Genomic DNA, 20,885 nt, shown 5'->3' on the forward strand with positions numbered 1-20,885 from the left:
AAGATGTAGCTAAGATGTTGTGTTCTGTATATCCAAAAAAGCATCCCTATTTTGAGAGGGAGGGGAGTTATCCACCACTGAGCCATCATCCTCTGTAAAGCCATAATCTTGTTGGGTGTCATTAAAGCTTCAGTCTTAAACCTGAAGAACACAGGTAAATCTCTGGGCACCAAGAAAGTGTTATGTTATTCTAAACTGTGGTGGGATGCACATTCAGACTTCTGTAGTTTCATGGTACCATAGTAATAGAAGCCTCCTTGTTGTGCTTGAATTCTAATTTAGGGACTATCAAGGAAACAGGCCGTACATACAAACATGTTGAAGTTGCAGACAGTCTATCTTACAAAGGCCCTCCCTTCCTTCTTTCTTTTCTTATCATTGTGTGTCATTCAATTTACCACCACTACTGAAGATTACAGTAACAGGGAAGGAGGTGTTAAAAATGTTCTGAGTAGATTCAACTGCAGCAGGGCATTTTTCCATTAGCAGAACATCTTGCTTGCACCTACAAAGAGAAGGCAAATTCTCTAAGCTGAATTTCCTCAGAGGACCATGAGACATAGCTTCCTTCCGTGACAAAAGTAATTTTTCCAGATTGGGGTATGCCTGTGTGGATCTTTGCCATGATCGAGAACATAAAGCTAACTCAGTTTTGTACAACACTTTCCCACGAATGGTTCCCTGTAGCATGCCTTCAGCGTCTTTGGGTCACAGGACCTGCTTTATGCATTACGACTGATCCCACTACTTTTGAGAATTCTGTAGAAGGTGTAGGAGGATCGAGCACATCTGATTATAACTGCCCTGGACTAGGCAAAGAGAATTTGAAACCTCGTTCTGTTGGAATCTAGTACTCACCCCCACTTTCAACACCAAGAACAGGTGGACCTGCCCTCCTAACGGGGTGGCCAGGTAATTCATTCTAACCAACAAACACTGGCCCTGCACCCATAGAGACTGAGCAATGAAATCTACAGCACTTTCAGGCACTATCTTGGCTGCTAGAAAACCTGTAGCAAAATCCAGTTTGTAGGTGCAGGACCAAGTGTGTTCAACGGTGCAATGAGGAAGGACCTAAGATTTTTCAGCTGTGCATTTCTTACGTCCTATACCTCACGTCATCTCTTTCCAAGCAGGGCCTTGCAGGGCTAATGTAAAAGGTTGTTTGCTTGCTCTAAACACCTTTGTCTCCAAAATCAGCATCTATGTTTAAGTCGCCAGTAAAGGGAAAGTTTCTAAAATGTCTGCTGTACTTGTTTCTCCCACTCAGTTTATTGTTCTGCAGTAATTTCTGAATCTTATATTAACTTTAAGACATTTGCATTAGAGTTGATGCATACTTTCCCAGTTGATTTCATGTTCTGGAAACCACCTTCTTGTTGCTGATGACTTCAGGGCACAGGGTCAGTGAACCACAGGCCCTCTCAGTCCAACACCCAATGACAGTCTTCTATATAGGCAAACTGGTTCTTTTGTACTATCTCACATTCATATGGGCCAGTCTGTCACTCTTACATCTTTCTGCCTTCCTCCTCATACCACCGATGAGCGAGTACATACACGGGGCATCAGGCATACAGTACCTTATTACATCCACCACACACAGCAGGACAGAGTGAATGATCAAGCTCTCTATGGGATTTGTCTGGTGACCACACTATTTTGTGTAAGGACACCCTCTGTTTTATGATCTGTTATATGCCTGGTAGCGATTCGTGCCCACTTTACCAGAGCCACAGCTGCTTCCACTGATCTCAAACATCTAAATTTAAGAAAAATGTGAGAACAAATGTTCACAAAGATGCAATGCACTGCCAATTCTAAATATCAAGATAAGGAATGTTACTTACCATGTAAGCATCTATTCGTAGCATGTAGTGCCGTAGAGTTATAAGCTTAGCATACTCCTGCCATCAAGTGTTGTGACTGGAACTCTACAACTAGTTTATCTTCAAAGAAGTCTTTCAAGCCACAAGGTAGAATGACTCCTCCTATAGTCTGTGTTGCATATGATCATCGGCTCCTTTGTTACAATGTTTTTTAGCTCATCGAGTGAGCTTGGGATAGGCGCAATATAGTGAGAGAAAAGATAACATGCAGGAACAGATAAGGATAAAGTAATAATAAAGAAATGCTTCCAGGGAGGAGTGTGGGTACATATGAATCACTGCACGACATGCTACGAATAGATGCTTACAGGGTAAATAACATTCCATTCCTATGTGTAGGCCGTAGATACATATGCTTAGCATAGACAGTGCTCCCAGACATGGTGTTTAGCTAGTGGCGGACGTTGATGCTTGGAAAAGTGTCTGTGATACAGCTTGACCCATAATAGCCTGTGTTTTGTGAAAACATGTGGGTTATTCCATGTAGCTGCTTTACAAATATCCGCTAGTGGGATGCTTCCTAAAAAAAAAAAAAAAAAAATTGAAGCCCCTTTTTGTGTAGAACGTGCTCTTGGCGTTGTAGGAAGTTTTTGCTTTGCGATAGCAAGTCTGCATTCATCTAGCTATCAACTGTTATTCCAGGTTTGGATATAGGAGAACCTTGTTATGGGTTTGCAAATGCAACAGTTGTGTCTTGCGAAAAGGTTTTGTTCTTTCCAAATAACAGTTCACTGCTCCTTGAACATCTAGTGTGTGGAGAACTCCTTATGCTACTAAATTGTTTGTGGAACTGTATACGAGAGGCTAGGCCCAATGGGAAAACGTCCGCTTCACTGTTTTTGAAGCTTTCCAGGCAAAGGAGGATAAGCAACTTCAAATTATCTTCTGTATGCCCAAAGTACTTATTCTGCATAGTAAGAGCATCAGAGTCAAAGCCGTACAACTCCACTGAGGTGAATCTCTGAGGCCAGGCAAGGTGCTTTGCAAAGGGAACATCGTTGAAGTGAGCCTCAATTTTTTTCTACCCACACAAACAACTTATTCCACAATCTGCTACGTGGACGGGTTTGAGTCAGGGCCAAAGGATGCTCTGTTTGAACTAGTGATGGAATTTTGGCAGCTGCTCTGATAATATAATTTTGAGAATTGTTAAGGAATGACTGAGGAAAGATATTGGCCTAAATGAAGCACAGCACTTTTTGACATACTTATTTTTCACTGTTATAGCAGTTCTGCACATGTTTGGTCGGACCCCTTCATTCAGACAGACATGCCATAAATACAGGACTGCAGTTGACAAGGACACCTTGTTCACCATTTCCCAGGCTTTCATCTATTAGATCAGTGCACTTTTGTACTTGCAATCTTAATTAACCTCAATAGACATCAACGGCTGATCATACATAAAAGCAGTATTTGGAAAAGGAAAGTCCGAAACTGAAAAGGCTGTGGGTTTGTGGCATGGAGTTCTATAGTAGCCTAAGGCAGAAATGGCTCTTGGCTACAGCTACTGAGAGATCCTCTTGCTGTTATTTTGGAAGATTCATGTAGTTGGCACTACAGACTTGTTATTAGTTTAATCCATTGTAGCTTTTTGAATATTCTGTAATGTAGTAAATTCACCGCAAAATCCCCTCTTTTCATGGCTCAATGATAGAGACAGAATAGTCCATTTCACTTGTCTGCTAGCATATCCTATATAGTAGATTGCAATTCTGTAGCAGCTAGGAAGGAAAGCTTTAAATAATCTACGAAGCCTCTTAAAGTCTTCTATTAGCAGCATTTTCATTCAGAATTTGTCCCTTGCCTTTCTTTCCCAACTATTAAGTTTGCCACCTTTTAGGCTGTGTTTTTATCTTGTATGTCAATTTGCAACTACCTCCACTAAGTCAACTACAGTTGTGTCTTTTTCAGCTTCTATTTCCTGTACAAAGCTGTCCATATGCTATAGAGTGACAATGTTTCATTTCCAATGAGTTCCTTTCTCCACAACTAATAACTCTCATAGCTATTGTAAAGGGGATTACCTTCTCTCCATTAATCCTGCTTGTATTCATGCAATTGTAAATCTTATACACTTTCTGCACTTTATTTTCCTTATAATGATCAACTATCTTGATTTGGAATGCCGTTGGCACGTCCTTATCCATCATTTGCAATAACATCAGCTCCAGCTGGCTCTCTGAATGGACCTCAAATATGCCAATCATTATGGTCAGCGGGTCCTGGTTTGAAAAGAGTCATGGTACATTTCTAGGGCCAGTAACATTTTGGATATTTCATGCATCTCTAAAAATACATATCTATTCTGCAGTGTGCTTTTTGTTGGAAGACATACAAGCATTGACAAAGTCAATGGGTCTCTGCTTTCAATGGAGTTATCCTATTTTTTTGGCTTTGCCAATGTTCTTCGTAATAACGTACATGTGCCATGACAAGTGACCATTTGTTTTTTTTATTTTTAATGTAAGATGGTTCTCTCTCTCTACATTAGTTGCTTATGTTTCTGTTGTCGAAGGGGTGGATCCTACCACCCAAAAACAAAAGAAAAAGTAGTAGTATGTGAACATCCTATAGGTCACCCAAATACATTTTGAGCATGCAACCCGAATAGGGACATTAAGTTATGTTAGGTAATCCAGTCTGTGTTCGCCATTCACCTGGCCTCGTGGTGCACTGTGCAGTTTTTGGATGTGACTCTTTCAGTGAAGTAATTCGCCTGGAGATTTAATTACCAAGCAACAATAATGTGAAAGGGCAGCTTGCATGGTATAGGTTTTCCAGATTATGAAATTTTTTAAGTGGATTGTCTTGTCACCTTTAAACCTAACACTTGTGAAAATCAAGTGTGTAATGGGTGGTCTCTGCATGGTGAGGCAGGCACTGTTCTTTTCATTTAAGTTTGTCAGCTATGCTAGAGTTTTTGTTCAGAAGCAATGCGCTGTCTGCCTTTCCAAATGATCTAGGCTGCTGCACATCCGTCTAGTGTAAGAGATTAACAAATGCATTCTGGGCAAAAGTATGGTTTGAAAAATGTAGATACAATTTTGCGTAGCTTTACAAGCAAGACTCTTCAAACATTCAAAGAATGGGGCTGAACTCAACACTCTATAAATATCTCCAGTCAGCTCAGACTGTGCAGGAAAGCCTCCAGAGGTAAAGCTGGGAGGCCAGATTTGGTAGCACCAAGTCTGGGCAGAGTAGAAAATCATACTCAAAAGGATATTGTCCAGTGCAGCACAGGGAAATGTGCCTGAGAATTGTGTACAGCCACTATTACACTACATTTCAATTCTAGAAGACCTAAAGACCACTTCGGCAATTCTGGACTCGAAAATCCCCAAAGTTCCAAATACATGCTTTTAGGTGGCTGAGAAGAGGATGATAATTTCTCCCACACTGGAGAGAGTATCCCACTATGTCAACTATTGATGGGATCTAAACCGGTTACTGAATGCTTATGTCTTAAAGAATTTGTTCAAACAAAATTGATAACATTGGATAAAATGTAGTCTATTTTTCTAATGAAACATTATGTATGCCATGAGGGGAAATTGTGGAAAAGGCTGGTCGCATACGGGGGGTGGTCCTTTCACAAAATTGTGAAAGACAATAGGGGCCTATTCAAAGGTCAACTATTGAAAGACTGATAATTACGCAATTTGCCTTGTATACTGCTTTCATTATTGATGAATGCCTTCCAAACTAATCTTTTGTCAATACCAGTTGTGCAGTGTTGTGGGTGGGGTTGGGGCATGGGCAGGAATGGCAATCATAAAACTATCATTGAAAAGTTGTAAAGTATTATAGGCGCGCTGAATAGTCTGATAAGTGTTCGAAGTGTTTAACTCAAATAAAAAAAAAATTAAAAAATCAAGGTGCCCATATTTGTGTATGTAAAAGGTGGTAATAGAATGTTGGGGAAAGCATTCAAGGCTGGCATAGTTATTCAGTGAAAAATGTACTGCGTTTGACCTACAAATCAAAATAGTCCCTGTAGTAAAAAAAAAAAAATTTAAAAAAAATTACAGCCTGTCTTTAGGAATGGGTTTACTAGAATGTGGGAAGGCGCTGTTGAGACGTTTTGAAGAAATATACCTTTTTATGATCCTTTGGTTTGTAGAATTTCAGTATTGAAAGTTATTAGAAGAAGTGCACATGCTTTTGAAAGATTAAGAAGATCATCAACATATGTGAATTATTTTCATGTACTGGAAAGTGGGTCACCAGTTTCAGAACTATTGTGGTGATGAAAGTGTACTTGGAGTTATGATGGCAGACCATGAGGGGGTTGGAGAAGACAGCATGTAGAGAAGAGGTTGTGTGCATATTTAGACCTGCAGTGCTTCATACCCCAAACTTTTGTTATCTTAAACAAATCACACTCAATAGCCAACGGCTTCCAAATAAGTCTGAAAAGATTTCAATTGATCCATATAAAAGTATACAATATAAGAACAAGTTACTTACCTTTGGTAACGCTTTTTCAGGTGGATACACTAGCTACCTATGGATTCCTTATAAATTCTCCCAATACGCCAGCATTTGAGGGAAAATCTTTCCAGCTCTCCACGTCGACGAGAACATCATAACTGCACGGCTCCACACGCGACTCCATCTAATGTCACAGTGGCAATAAGAGGTCCTCGCCGGCGTGCTGTCAGTTTCACCCATTTTTTTACGTGCCTTTGAGGTGAACAGGTGAATACCGACCTCACGATAGCTCAAATACATACACATAACCATACTGATGTAACACAAGTACAACAATTATTTATATAGAAAATAATCAAAACATACACACACTTGTAATACAAAAGTCTTGGTATGCCAGACAGGCAACCGGGAGGCTGTGGCACTGTGAGGAATCTAAAAGGTAGCTAGTGTATCCATCAGAAAAAGCGTTACCGAAGGTAAGTAACTTGTTCTTCTGATGGATACAACTACCTGTGGGTTCCTCACCTTATGAATAGAGTCCCAAAGCAGTACCACACTCGTAGGTGGGTGCCCAACTAGTCCCACCAAGAAACCTTCAACATAGAACGTGCAAAATGGCCATCTCTTCGGACTTCCGAATCCCAGCAGTAACGCTTCGCAAAAGTGTGAAGGGAAGTCCAAGTTGCCGCTTTACAAATACCTACCACTGGCGCACCCCTAGCCAAAGCTGAAGAGGCAGCCTTAGCCCTGGTAGAATGAGCTCTAATACCCTCAGGAGGAATCTTCTTTGTGAACGAATAACAGATCTTTATACAAAGAATGACCCACCTGGATATGGTTCTTTCATGGACAGCTCTGCCTTTCATCTTTCCCACATATCCAACGAAGAGTTGGTCATCCAAACGAAAGTCCTTTGTTCTCTCAATATAGAAACTGAGAGCCCTTCTGGGGTCCAAGCGATGGAGTCTTTCTTCCTCCTTTGAAGGAGGATGAAGGAGGGTAGAATGATGAAAGGGTAACAGACTGCCCCATATGGAAAGGAGTGACAACTTTAGGAAGGGAAGCCGCCTGGTTTTCAGCACCACTTTGTCAGCAAAGAATGATGTAAAGGGAGGTTGACTAAGGGCCTGAAGCTCACTCACATGTAAGCTATAAGGAAAACTGTCTTAAAGACCAATAATCTTAAAGGACAAGAATGCAGGGTTCAAACAGTGAACCCGTTTAAAAAAAAAAAAGATAAAACCAGATTTAAATCCCACTGAGGCATAAGAAACGGAGTGGGAGGAAATGTATTTGTTAAACCTTTCAAGAACCTAACAATAGGTGATTTGAACAAGGAAGGTTGAGCCGGAAGGCAAAGAAAGGCTGACAGTGTCAACAAATAGCCTGATAGTCGCAACTGCACAACCCTTCTGTGCTAACATTAAAACAAACCACAGAACATGAGACAGATGGGCTCAAGGGATCAATTTGTTTCTCTCCACACCAAGCCACGAATTTTGCCCACCTGCTGGCATAAACAGTCTAAGTAGAGTGTCGCCTGGCTGATAAAATAACATCCACTACCTCTGGGGAGAGAGAGAAAGCACTCAGATTGCACCGTTCAATCTCCAGGCATGTAGGTGCAGGCTCTGGAGGTGTGGGTTTAGAACCTGCCCCTGCGAGAGGAGGTCTGCCCTGAGAGGGAGATGGAGGGCACATTGAGAGTGGGAGAAGGTACGTGTGTCACACCCTTCTAGGCCAATCCGGAGCCATTACAATGACTTGAGCCCAATCCTGGTGAATCTTCCTCAGAACCAGAGGAAGCAAGGATATTTTGGAAGGGGGGGGGGGGGGGGACGTAAAACAGCTGGCCACACCAAGACATCTGAAACGCGTCCCCCAAAGCTCCTTGCACTGGATACTGGAGGCTGCAGAACGACTGGCAGTGTGTGTTCTCCCGAGTGGCAAATAGGTCTATCTGCGGAAAACCCCTCATCCAGAAGATGTGAAGAACTAGGTCTGGATGAAGCGCCACTCGTGATCGGCCGAGAAATGCCAACTGAGACTGTCCACACATACGCTGAGAAATCCGCCCGGAGGATTTGCTACCAAGAAAATCCGATGGACCTGGGCCCAGGACCAGAGCCTCTCTGCAGAGAAGGTACTACCCAACTCCTCCCTGCTTGTTGAAGTACCACATAACGGTAGTGTTGTCCCTCAAGACTTGAACTGACTGACCGCAAAGGGACGGGAGGAAGGCCTTGAAAGCCAGACTTATCGCCCGCAACACTAACAGACTGATGTGAAACATATGTTGCACTGGGAACCAATTACCTTTGATCTCCAGGTCCCTCAGATGAGCACCCCACCACCCTAGAGTGGAAGCATCCGTTATGAATGTGGCCACTGGTGGTGGTGGAGAAAACAGCCTTCATTTAAGGCTGCCGTCCACAGCCCACCATCATAGATCTGCTGCAGCGTCTCTGGAAAATGAACTCCTCGAGATCCCCTTTCTGTTGAAACCTGCCTGCCTGAGTACCCACTGAAGAGCCCTCATGTGCCAGCGTCCATGAGTGACCAACAGAATGCAAGAAGCGAACAGACCGAGCCCGGTGCAGGACCTGGAGGACTGGAACAACCGTTCATTTTGAAACATTGGAATCAACACCTGAATGTCCTGAATCTGCTGAGGTGGAGGATAGGCCCGATTCAATGTTGTAGCCAGTATTGCCCTATAGACAGGAGGCGCTGAGGGCTCCAGGTGAGACTTGGGCACGTTTATCGAAAAACCCAGACTGAACAACAATTGAGTTGTCATTTGCAAGTGACGCAGCACAAGCTCTGGAGACTTGGCTTTGATCAACCAATCATCCAAGTAAAGGAACACCGATATTCCCTACCTTCTGGTACTTGTCGCAACCACCGCCATCACCTTCGTGAAGACTCAAGGTGCTGAAGTAAGACCAAACGGAAATACCGCAAACTGGTAGTTTTGCGACCCCACCACAAATCGGAGATATTTACTGTGCGACTTAGGAATAGGGATATGAAAGTAAGCATCCTGCAAGTCGACGGACACCATCCAATCCTCTTTGTTCAACACCAGAAGCACCTGCACCGGAGTCAGCATCTTGAATTTCTCCTGTTTGAGGAACCAATTCAAAATCCTTAGATCCAGGATAGGTCTCAATCGACCATGATTCTTGGGGATCAGGAAATATCTTGAATAACAACCCTGAGCCCTTTCCTGTTCTAGAACTCCACTGCAGGTTTTGATAACAGGATTTGAAACTCCTGCTGCAACAAGAGATGGTCTTCTGAACAAAACGAGGGACGGGGAGAGATGGGAGGGGGAAACTCCTGAAAAGGAAGGGCATATTCTTTCCTCATAGTATTTAGAACCCAGGAGTCTGATGTGGCTTACTCCCATTTGTGGAGAAAAAGACGTAACCTTCACCCTACAAGTTTAAGTGTGACTCAAAATGGGTAGAAAGCTAGGGCTGCTTCCCTTGTTGTCCCCCAGAGGAAGAGGATGATGCAGGGTGTTGCTGGGTGGCCCCTCTTCTCCGAACCCTCCCCGCTCTCAAAAGGGTCTATATGGGAGGCTGGCAGGCTGCTGGACTGTGGTCTCCCACAGTAAACGGCTCCACACCCAAACCCCCTGAACTCCGAAAGGTCCTGAAAAGGGTAGTAATGGAAGCCTGGAGACCCAAAGACTTTGCTGTGGCCCTACTGTCCTTGAAGCACTCTAAGGCAGAGTCAGCTTTGGCTCCAAACAGATTTTCGCCATTAAAAGCCAGTTCCAATAGATTAGTCTGGACATCTGTAGAAAAGACCTCAACCACGCATGCCTCCTAGTAGCGATTGAGGTACCCCATCACCCTTCCAACTGAGTCTGTAGAATCCAAACCAGACTGGATAATGTGCTTAGCTGCAGCTTGAGTGTCTGACAGGAGCTCACCAAACTGCCCCTGCATATCCTGCGGTAAGTCTGGAACTACAGCTTTAGTAGTGTCCATCAGGGCGTGGACCTATCTCCCCAAGACACAAGTAGCATTTGCCACTTTCAGGACCATACTGCAGGATGAAAAAGTCTTCTTGGCCAAATGCTTGATCCTCTTGGACTCTGTTCGAAGGAATAACAGGGAAGGAGCCTGGTGCAAAATGTGCCGAACATGAGGCCTGGACTACTAAACTCTCCAGAGTCGGATGCTTTGACAAAAATCCCGGATCTCCTAGAGCCACCCTATACGGTCTTGCAACAGACCTGTTCACAGCTGGAGATGACTCAGGCTTCCTCCAAATCTCAAATATAGGCTCCATAAGAGCATCATTAAGTTGAAGTAAGGGTTCTGCTGAAGCCACAGAAGCATGCAGGACCTCAGTCAAAATATTTGCTTTAACCTCAGCAGCCGGCAACTGAAGATCCAAGAAATTTGCTGCCTTCCTGGCTACAGAATGGAAAGAGGCCGCCTCCTCTGTAAACTCCCCTGGAGACGAAAGATCCCACTCCGGGAAAGTGTCCAGCCCACTGGCTGAGTCTAGGTCTTGATAGTCCCCCCCAAAGGCTCAGCAATCTCTCCTTCTTCTAGCAGCTGTCTTTGGTACTCTTGTTCTTCTAAGAGCCTCAGTGCTCTTCTGAGTGACATCAACCTGGCCTCCAATCTTGGCATCGACAGAGTTAGCAGACGTCGATGACACCGGCTTCAGGACTGATGGACATGGACCAGGAGAAGGAGACAATACAATCCAAACTGGATACATCTGGTGCCAAAGCTGATCCCATCAGGGCCGTGGACACCTGAGGTTCATTCATCAGCGTTGACTGTGTATGAGGCAACATCACCAGCGGTCTATAAAGCGAAGTTAATCGGCAACGAACTGGCACCCTCAGCCAGATAAAAAAACGCTTGACTGGCGCCGACTTCTAAAGGGGCCAGAGAGCCCAATGTGAATGCCAAGGGACCCGCAGGACCAACCGGTGCACCAGCAGGGGCCATAGCACTGAACATGTTAAACATGGCATTCAAAAACCGCTGATCTTCCTGCAGCACTTTCGCCGGCTGGGCATCAGTCCTGCACCCCAGGCGAAAAGCGTGGACTCTTGCGGTGCAACCACCTCGAAGACCGATGGTGCTGGAGAGGCCTGAGGGCTTTGAGGCTGCGGAGTCCCTGTAGGACTAACCTCCCACGTCGCCGTCTAGATGGAGACCTGGATCGTGAACGACCCCTAGCCGAACAACGATGAGTCGTGTCTGCATACTTCTTCGAAGCAGAATAAGAAGCAGCGTAAAGACTTCTGTGCCCTTTCTTCACCTTTGCCAGAAAGAGTTTGGCCTCTCTCTCCTTCAGCACCTTCGGACTCAAGCTTTGACAGGACACACAGTCCTCCACATCATGCTCCGAACCTAGGCACCAAAGGCAGTCATCGTGAGGGTCCGTAACAGACATGTGACCCCCTCACTCCCAACAAGGTTTAAACCCAGGCTTCCTAGGAGGAGACATTGTAACCAGAGACAAAAAGGACACCTTCGAAACATTAACTAGATCTAGGAGAAACCTGTTCGCGTCGAAGGAACGGAAAAAAGGGAACAGACGTCAGCACGCCGGCGAGGACCTCTTATTGCCACGGTGATGTCAGACTGAGTCACGTGCGGAGCCGTGCAATTGTGACGTCCTCGTCGACGTGGAAAGCTGGGAAAAAGATTTTCAGTTGAATGCTGGCGCATTGGGGGAATTCATAAGGTGAGGAATCCACAGGTAGTTGTATCCATCTGAAAATCTAAATTCGAAACATGACCTAATTTCTATCAACCTTTGTATATTTAAACTCATGACATTAAAAGTAAATGTTTGATATTTTCCTACCTTCCGATCACGGAATCCAGTGCGTGCTTTTTTTTTCTTCCCTTCTGCTTGTGTCTCTCCTTCACCCGACTGGACAACCTTGGCATCAGAATCATCTAAATTCTCTCCTTCCTCTCCATCCTTCTCTTTCTCACTAGAATCGGGCCGTAGGTTGTGTTTCACAGATGAGCGTGCTTCGGCATGGGCTCTGAAATAAACATGGGAAAGCAAAAGGGAGGAATATAGTGATTAACTCTTTCTTACCTATTAGAAACTAACTTTAACCCAAAGCAAACTCAACGGTTTGCCTTAACATTCAAGTGCATTAACTGCAAACTCGAAACCATCTCTTACTTTAGGATCTACACAGAGACATAGTAATGTGTTGTCAGACATCATTCTGGGAAAATAGGGGCACTAAGGGGCGAGGGAGTCTAGGTCAGACAGAGTATACCGGGACCCAACTACCTTAAGTTAACGTTAAGGTTGAGTACCACCCGTGTCCTTGACCCGTTTCACAGGGGATGTGTAAACTCTGCCAAATACAACCTTTTCTGAACTTGACTCTCATGGTAGCACGGGTGAGCAGTTACAGACTTCTAAGAGGTACTGTCACAAGGAAAAAGATCAAAATTCAATAACCCAACTAACAGACAAGGTAAGGTGTGGCCAGCCCAGTAATCGTTTTCATGGAAAATAACATACTTTTAATCTCACAGCACAACTTAATATCATTGCAAAAGTATTATACTGTTCAATTAATACAATATTTAGAGTTGCAGAATGCTGCGGTCTACACTGAGGTGCTGCATCCCATTCCAGGTAATAGTCATTTCATCCCACTAGCCTTAAGATTCCTGCCACTACTGTCCCAACCTTTTGTATAGGTCTAGGCAGGAATAGGCTCAGGTGCAGCTAGCTTAAAAGTTTGCTGGTTTCAATAGGCAAGTTAGTTTAGCATTTTTTATTGCCAAAACAATAAGTCTCTAGCAGGCATGGTGGACTGGCCCATGCACCTTCATAATGTCTAGTCACCTCGCAGGCTATGCGCCACAGAATACCTGCAGGAATGTTCTCAACAGTCCTACTGTTTGGCGGAAGAGGCCGCACTCTTCTCCTTTTGCAGCTTGGATTCCTTCACAGAGGGCTCAAATGGAGGCCTTCAAGATGGTGTCATAGACAAACTTAGGAAGGCATGTCTTTAAGGAAGTGCCCAGGTCATCAGCAGCAGGATCTCTTCAAGTTGGTTGCGGACAGGCATTCAATAGGGCTAATTGCAACCTCCAGGGTGAATCACCTGAACGTTATCTCTTGGACCGTGGCAGCACTGCAGAATATCTGCCTTGCTGCTTTGAGATGATTTATTCCTTAAAATCGGCAGGCATGCTTCTGGCTCCTCAGGCAGACCATCAGCTCTATCAGCAGAAAGGGTTGACTTAAGGTGATGTTACCTCACTTCCAGGAGAATGGCAGTCAACAGACTAGTCCTGGGTACATAGCAGTGTTTAGAGTACTTGGCAGAACAAAGTAGTGTGGGTTGGATCCCACTTTTATTCACATTTTCCAGGCAAGGGGTGCGAATCCACAATTTCAAGCTTCAGAAACAGTTTTGGGTTGTTCTTTCTTAGTGCTATACTCAGGCTGCTCTCCAGGCACATCTTTTTGTAAAGTGAGGTTTCTCGCAGAAGTTGGCAACCCCAACATAGACAATGAGGTGTGAGTTTCCTGCATCTGGCTGCCATCAAGCTACTGAAACAGTGATCAGACAAAAGGTCAGGAAAAGCCTAGAAACATGCTCGTCTTGAACATCAGAAACTGCAGCCACACCCTTCACCCAACCTACTAAATCACAGTTCTTTGGAAGACTTAATCTGCAGTCCCCTGCCACTGAAGACTTCATGGAATTTCTAAAGGAGGCATGGTCTCAATTCTCTTTTTAGTGTCTGGATTTCACCCTTCAGCCACCGGAAGGTGGATAAAAAGCTTCCACTGTATGGGAAAGCTCTCCTGATCGTGGCTGTTACGCTAGAATCAAGGATAACCAAAATCAGCCCCAATGGCTTCAGTACCTAACTCACACAGCCCTACTACCACCCATGTCACAGGGTCATTGTACACACACTCAACATGCTTACAGGATGTTAGTACAAGGTTCTGGGTCTCACAATGCAGTACACCTTCAAACGAGACCGGTATGTAGGTTTCACACTCTGATGTAGATAAGTAGGTCTGCTCATACTAAATATTCACAAAGCATATTATTCTGCTGCCAACACTATGTTCAAATTTAGGACAGGATCAATAGTCCACGTTTTTTTTTTTTTTTTTTAGAAGGGCACATTTGGTATGTCCCCCTCCAGGTCACAGGACATGTCAGAGGCAGGCCAAGGCCTTTCAGTTTGACATATACCTGGCCCCTCATGGCACTGGTAGACACATACCAATGCAGGGGACTTTCCCACTCCAACATATGGAAATATAAACAGCTGTACTGCATGACAGCTCAACTACATGTCACTATGTTCAAATGCAACAAGAATTATACAATTTGTTTTTACTAGCGACTTACTTGTAGCACGCAATTCTCTCAATCCATTGAAGGCTGGAAAATTGTGTCTCTCCTGTGTACCCTCTTCGCCAGGAAAGAACCAAACTCTTGTATTCACAGACCAATTAAACTCTTAAGCATTTAACAGTAGTTGTTGGAGTAACCTGGAGGAGTGTCGAGTAATTACTGAGAGGGAGCTTAATAAGAACAGTCAATCAGTCAATGTATTCTGCTAAATTTACATATACAATAGCATTTCCCACTTTTGGTTTATTGGAAGAGCCAATGCAACCTCCTTTGTCGATGGTGCACCAAGTCTTACACTGTACTTTAAGTAGAACATCAGAAGTGTAAATGTTATAGATTACTTGTCTTAGACCCAATGTATCTTTTTCAGCCAAAGGGAATGCATGAGCGAGCCCATTTGCTCCAGTGACCATAAATGAATCCCGAACTTGAATTTCTTTTTACAAGAATTAATGAGTAATTTCAGGTAGATCAAAAATCCTGCTGCAATTTATCAATTTATATTTTACAAACTTTATTCATCATACCAAAAGTTCTTCTAAGAATAAGGTTACAGATCAAAAATTCATGCCAGTATATTTTCTATTGTCTGGGGCGAGTGGAGAATTCCTAGCAATGAAACTGTTGGATAATTAGAGTTCATGCTGGAGACAACATTTAACTACTAGTAGCATGAGTCTCAAAATTACTTAGGCTAAGCTCTAATTTGATTTATTTTATAGTTTGTTTTTTTCCCCCCCTCAACAGAAGCAGCATGTTTTGGCATTGCCCAATACAAATACGTCTGCACCACAGAAGCATAACTGTGGAACATTAAGCAGTGCTTAATTTGAGCTGGCTGTTGCAGGTGGGGTTCACCATCACTAACTTCTGGGGACCAGCACTTAAGTTTTCCTCATCAGAATTTACCTAGACTACAAAAGTGAAGAAAAAGAAAAAACACAAAAGGGAAAGAAAGAGGAAGATGAAAAATCATACCAAATGGAGAAATCAGGAATCTGCAAGAGTAAGATAAAGGGGCAGGCATTGTCTGATGGTAAATTACAGATGTATGAGATTAAATCAAGACTACGGGGAATTGGTATTATGCAAGCAGACATTCAGCAGCACTGGCGACAGGCTTCGGAGCAAAATGTTTGGCGCCGACACTAATCTTACAAATTAATCACCAACGTAAAGCCACAGTATATCAGGATATTATTACTGAACTGTGGCTTTACTTATAGGTAAACATAGCTATAGAGATGTAAAGAGATTCAGCTACAGAATGAGGCTGGAGCACATTCCACAGGCCGGTACCTGACCACCATGTAACGCAATAAAATAATAAATGTATTGATCTTGGCAAACAATTCAATGTCCATCACAGGTGATCATCAGATTAGGAGATTTATCCCAATTTTCAACCAAATTATAAAGCCTTGTTTATTTCAAGATCATGTTAAGATGAGAGCAAGCTTGGTAATATCAAGGGCATTTTAGGCTGGGGCTCACAATGGGGAGAAATAAAAAAAACTCAAAAAGCCTACTTTAGTGAAAAAATGTATTTTTTTCTGGGTAGACAAGGATAACTAACAATGTGTGGATACTTTTCAGAAGTAATAGTTTTTACTGCATTGCATGAGGGACTAATACCTATGTGATGGAATGATAACCAACCATTCATTAGCATATGGTGAGATGTAAACTCCTCTAAGCTGGCATTAGATATGCTTGACAAAGTCTCAAATTAATGATTATAGGGTATGACTCAAATAGGCAGATGGCTGAAGAAAGATCTCCTTAACCCAAAGCCCATTATGTGTACTAGAAGCAACATGTCTACTGCAAGGTCAAGAGAAACCGAAAAAAAAAAAAAAAAAAAAAAATAGAGGAGTCAACATTCCTTATACTCTATCAACTACTATTCAACAACCAAAAACAGGGCAGTATATATTTATAGACTAAATGAAATTAAATTATTCAGTAAAACTGATTAGCTGTGCCTGATGATGCAACCTATGTTTAGTTTTGAAGTTGTCATCTAAATCATGTCCAAACCAAGGTCGATAACACCTTGGCACTATACTCTCCCTCTCTGCTTTTCCAATTGGACCAGGAGTTGTCCATGACGCACCTTCAGTGATATATTTGAGTATTTACCGAGGATACAAATGAATCCTCAGAGCAATGAAAATGCTAACAAATTTGAGCTTCAGTACAGCACACCTACACAAGCTTCCTAGAAAGCAAAAAATACAACGTTATTAACCCCTTCCCCGCCACGGACGTAATGGTTACGTCCATGGCAGCGCCCGTGTGGCGCCATGGACGTAACCATTACGTCCTGGGACTGGCAGTCGGGGGAAGCGCTAGCGCTTCCCCCGAGGGCCGCCCCCCAACACCCCCAGGCCAGGGCTGAAAGGGGAATCCCTTCCCCTTCCCCTTCCCCTTTCACGCCCACCCGCCCACCCCCCCCCCCCCCCCCCCCCATGACGTCAGCGCGCGATCGCGCGCTGATTTCAGGGAAAGGGGGAAAGACGCGCTGGAAGCCATTTGCTTCCAGCGCGTCTAAGGGAGAAGGTGAGTTTTTCACCTTCGTGCAGGGTGGGGGTGCTCTCAGAGAGGCATCGAGGGAAAGGAAAGGGTTTTCCTTTCCCTCGATGTCTCTTTGAGCATTCCTGCTGCCCGATCGCGATGCGATCGGGCAGCAGGAATGCCCACTAGACACCAGGGATTTCAGTATGTGTGTGCTTATTAGTGTAGGGGAGCGACCCCTTGGGCAAGGGTCGCTCCCCTTTGGGGGCACATGCATTTTACGTCGTTTCTGCCCCCCCTGGGGGCAGATTGGCCCTATTTTTAGGCCGATCTGCCCCCAAGGGGGGCAGAAAGGCACTAGACACCAGGGATTTTATTGTTGCTTTGTATTTTTTGTGTTGGGGGGCGGCCCCTTGGGCAAGGATCGCTCCCCTTTGGGGGCACATGTATTTTACGTCGTTTCTGCCCCCCCTGGGGGCAGATTGGCCCTATTTTTAGGCCGATCTGCCCCCAAGGGGGGCAGAATCCCAATAGCGCCAGAAATAGTATGTATGTATGTGTGCTTTGTGTTGGGGGGTGGCCCCTTGGGCAAGGGTCGCTCCCCCCAGGGGCGCAATGTATTTATTGTCGTTTCTGCCCCCCTTGGGGGCTGATTGGCCCTATTTTTAGGCCGATCTGCCCCCAAGGGGGGCAGAAAGCCACTAGACACCAGGGATTTTATTGTTGATTTTTATTTTTTGTGTTGGGGGGTGGCCCCTTGGGCAAGGGTCGCCCCCATGGGCCCACATGTATTTTTGGGCAGTTCTGCCCCCCTTCGGGGCAGAGAGGCCTATTTTTTTTAGGCCTTTCTGCCCCCAAGGGGGGAAGAATCCCAATAGCGCCAGAAAGATATGTTTGTATGTGTGCTTTGTGTTGGGGGGTGGCCCCTTGGGCAAGGGTCGCTCCCCCCGGGGGCGCAATGTATTTATCGTCGTTTCTGCCCCCCTTGGGGGCAGATTGGCCCTATTTTTACGCCGATCTGCCCCCAAGGGGGGCAGAAAGCCACTAGACACCAGGGATTTTATAGTTGGTTTTTATTTTTTGTGTTGGGGGGCGGCCCCTTGGGCAAGGGTCGCCCCCAGGGGCCCACATGTATTTTTGGGCAGTTCTGCCCCCCTAGGGGGCAGATATGCCTATTTTTTAGGCCTTTCTGTCCCCAAGGGGGGCAGAATCCCCATAGCGCCAGGGATACTATGTATGTGTGTGTGTGCTTTGTGTGGGGGTGTGGCACCTTGGGCAAGGGTCGCCCCCCCCAAAGGGTGCAATGTAATCTGGGTGATTTCTGCCCCCTCCCCTTGGGGGTAGATTGGCCTATTTTTTTTTTAGGCCCATCTTCCCCCAAGCAGAGAAGACTAGACACGGGAAAATGAAAAAATGGTTAGTGGCGGAGTGTTTGTCAACTGGCGAAGTATTTACTTTTATGATAATAACAGTTTTTCTCCTTTTTGTTTTAGTTCAAAGCTTTTGCTGACTTTGCTGTGGCTTGTTGCAGTTTTGGCAGTAGTTGTCCTGCGGTTTGCGTAGTTGCATGTTTTAGGTAAGTAAATAAATTTACTCCAAGTGAGTATTGTTGCAATGCATGAATGACATGTTTGTAGGTGGTGTACTGAATGCAGGATTGTGTGTGAAATTGTCCTTAGAGTTATGCACAATGATTATTGTGTTGTCTTATGACTAATTTGCTTTTTATTTTCTCTTTTTAGTGGGATATCGTTGGTGATTGCTGTGGCTGTGCAGAGTAGTTGCTGGTGAGTCAAGCTTTTTCAGGCAAGTGAGCAGTATAGTTTTTGAGTTTATAATTCTTAGTGATAAACCTCTACTTTGTTACTTATCTTACACAGTGCTGGTTGTTGGTGGTGTATTTGTCCAGTTAATTTTAGTAGGAAGGATCATGGCCAGCCGTAGGATGACCGCTCAGCAGGTTGTTAGTGTGCTTTTTGAGTCATCTTCTGACCATGAATATGAGACTGACTCTGCATCTGAGGCAGAGGAGGAAGTGCAGGATTCTGGAAGTGAATTTTCTGTCAGAGATGAATCATCTGATGATGAAGCCACTCTCAGTGCTGATGAAGGGCCTGTTTTAGAGGAGGACAGTGATGTGCCAATGGTGCAGGAGCCAGCGGCTGAAAGGCTTCCCATTGGAAGACCTGACGCATGGGTTGCACCAAACATGGAGCAGCCACAGTTGCCTGCGTTTACTGGTTTTCCAGGGTGTCGAGTTAATACGGAAAACTTTTTGCCCGTCAACTTTTTTGAGTTGTTTATGGACGATATATTTTTGGAAGAGATTGTTGAGCAGACTAATTTGTATGCAGAGCAGTTTTTGAGGGACAACGCTGCCAGACTTAGGCCACACTCTAGAGCTAGCCGGTGGATTCCCACAAATCTGGAAGAGTTGAAAAAGTTCTTGGGTTTAACTTTTTTGATGGGGCTGATAAGGAAGCCGTCGCTGTCTTCATATTGGTCTACTAGTCCCTTGATGGCAACTGCTATATTTCCTGCCATCATGAGTCGTAACCGGTATGAGCTTCTTCTTCGGATGTTGCATTTTGTAGATAATGCTTTAGCCTTGCCACGAGATCATCCTGATTCTGACCGTCTTTTTAAGATTAGACCTGTCCTTGATCATTTGGTAGATCGGTTTTCAGAGATCTATGTTCCAGGGAAAGAAATATCTGTAGATGAGTCTTTGGTCCTGTTCAAGGGTCGTTTGGTTTTTAGGCAGTACATTCCTAGCAAGAGGGCACGGTATGGAATTAAATTGTATATGCTGTCAGAAAGTAGTACAGGATATGTTTATGATTTCAGGGTCTACACTGGTAGGGATTCCAATATTGACCCCCCTGGTTGTCCTCCCACTTTTGGAGTTAGTGAGAAAATTGTGTGGGAACTTGGTAGACGACTGTTTAACAAAGGTCACCATTTATATGTAGATAACTTCTACACTGGAGTTCGGTTGTTCAAGGAGTTGTTCAGAGTGGACACTGTTGCTTGTGGCACAATCCGCTCTAATCGGAAAGGCTATCCAAAAGAGCTTGTCGGTAAAAAACTTGAGAAGGGACAGTGCAGTGCCTTGCGGAATGATGAGCTGCTAGCTCTGTAATTTGTAGACAAGAGGGATGTATACATGCTAAGCACCATCCATGATGAGAGTACTTCACCTGTGGCTGTTTGGGGTCAGGTTGCCGAAGTGCGCAAACCTGTGTGCATCTTAGACTATAATAAGCACATGGGTGGTGTTGATAGAGTAGATCAGAGGTTAGAACCTTACACTGCTGCTCGTAAGTCTTATGTGTGGTATAAGAAATTAGCGCTTCACTTGTTCCACTTGGCAACTTTTAATGCTTTTGTTGTGTTTAAGGATAGTTCTCCAGAGTCAAGGATGACATTTGTGAAATTTCAGGAGTCTATCATAGCTGGCCTTGTTGTGCTGGAACAGGCAAGAGTTCCTAGAGAAGCAGTGGTGGAGGATGTGGCTAGATTGAAAGATCGTCACTTTGCTGAGCACATTCCTCCCACAGCCAAAAAAAACTTTCCTGCTAAGAGATGTAGTCTGTGCTCCAAGAGGTATCAGGAAGGAGACTATGATGTACTGCCCT

The 20,885-nt window shown here is 44.4% G+C and overlaps 1 protein-coding gene across 2 annotated transcripts in view; it reads right to left on the minus strand.

Moving 5' to 3' along the window:
- MICU1 (mitochondrial calcium uptake 1) overlaps positions 1–20,885 on the minus strand; it is a 542,154-nt gene that overhangs the window by 450,276 nt on the left and 70,993 nt on the right. For both annotated transcript variants that reach the window (XM_069240390.1, XM_069240391.1), the window contains exon 3: positions 12,177–12,363. In XM_069240390.1, the coding sequence (XP_069096491.1) occupies positions 12,177–12,363 (187 nt within the window). The remainder of the gene's footprint in view (positions 1–12,176; positions 12,364–20,885) is intronic.

The sequence above is a fragment of the Pleurodeles waltl genome, chromosome 6 (genome assembly GCF_031143425.1).
Source record: "Pleurodeles waltl isolate 20211129_DDA chromosome 6, aPleWal1.hap1.20221129, whole genome shotgun sequence".
In the NCBI taxonomy this organism is placed as follows: domain Eukaryota; kingdom Metazoa; phylum Chordata; class Amphibia; order Caudata; family Salamandridae; genus Pleurodeles; species Pleurodeles waltl.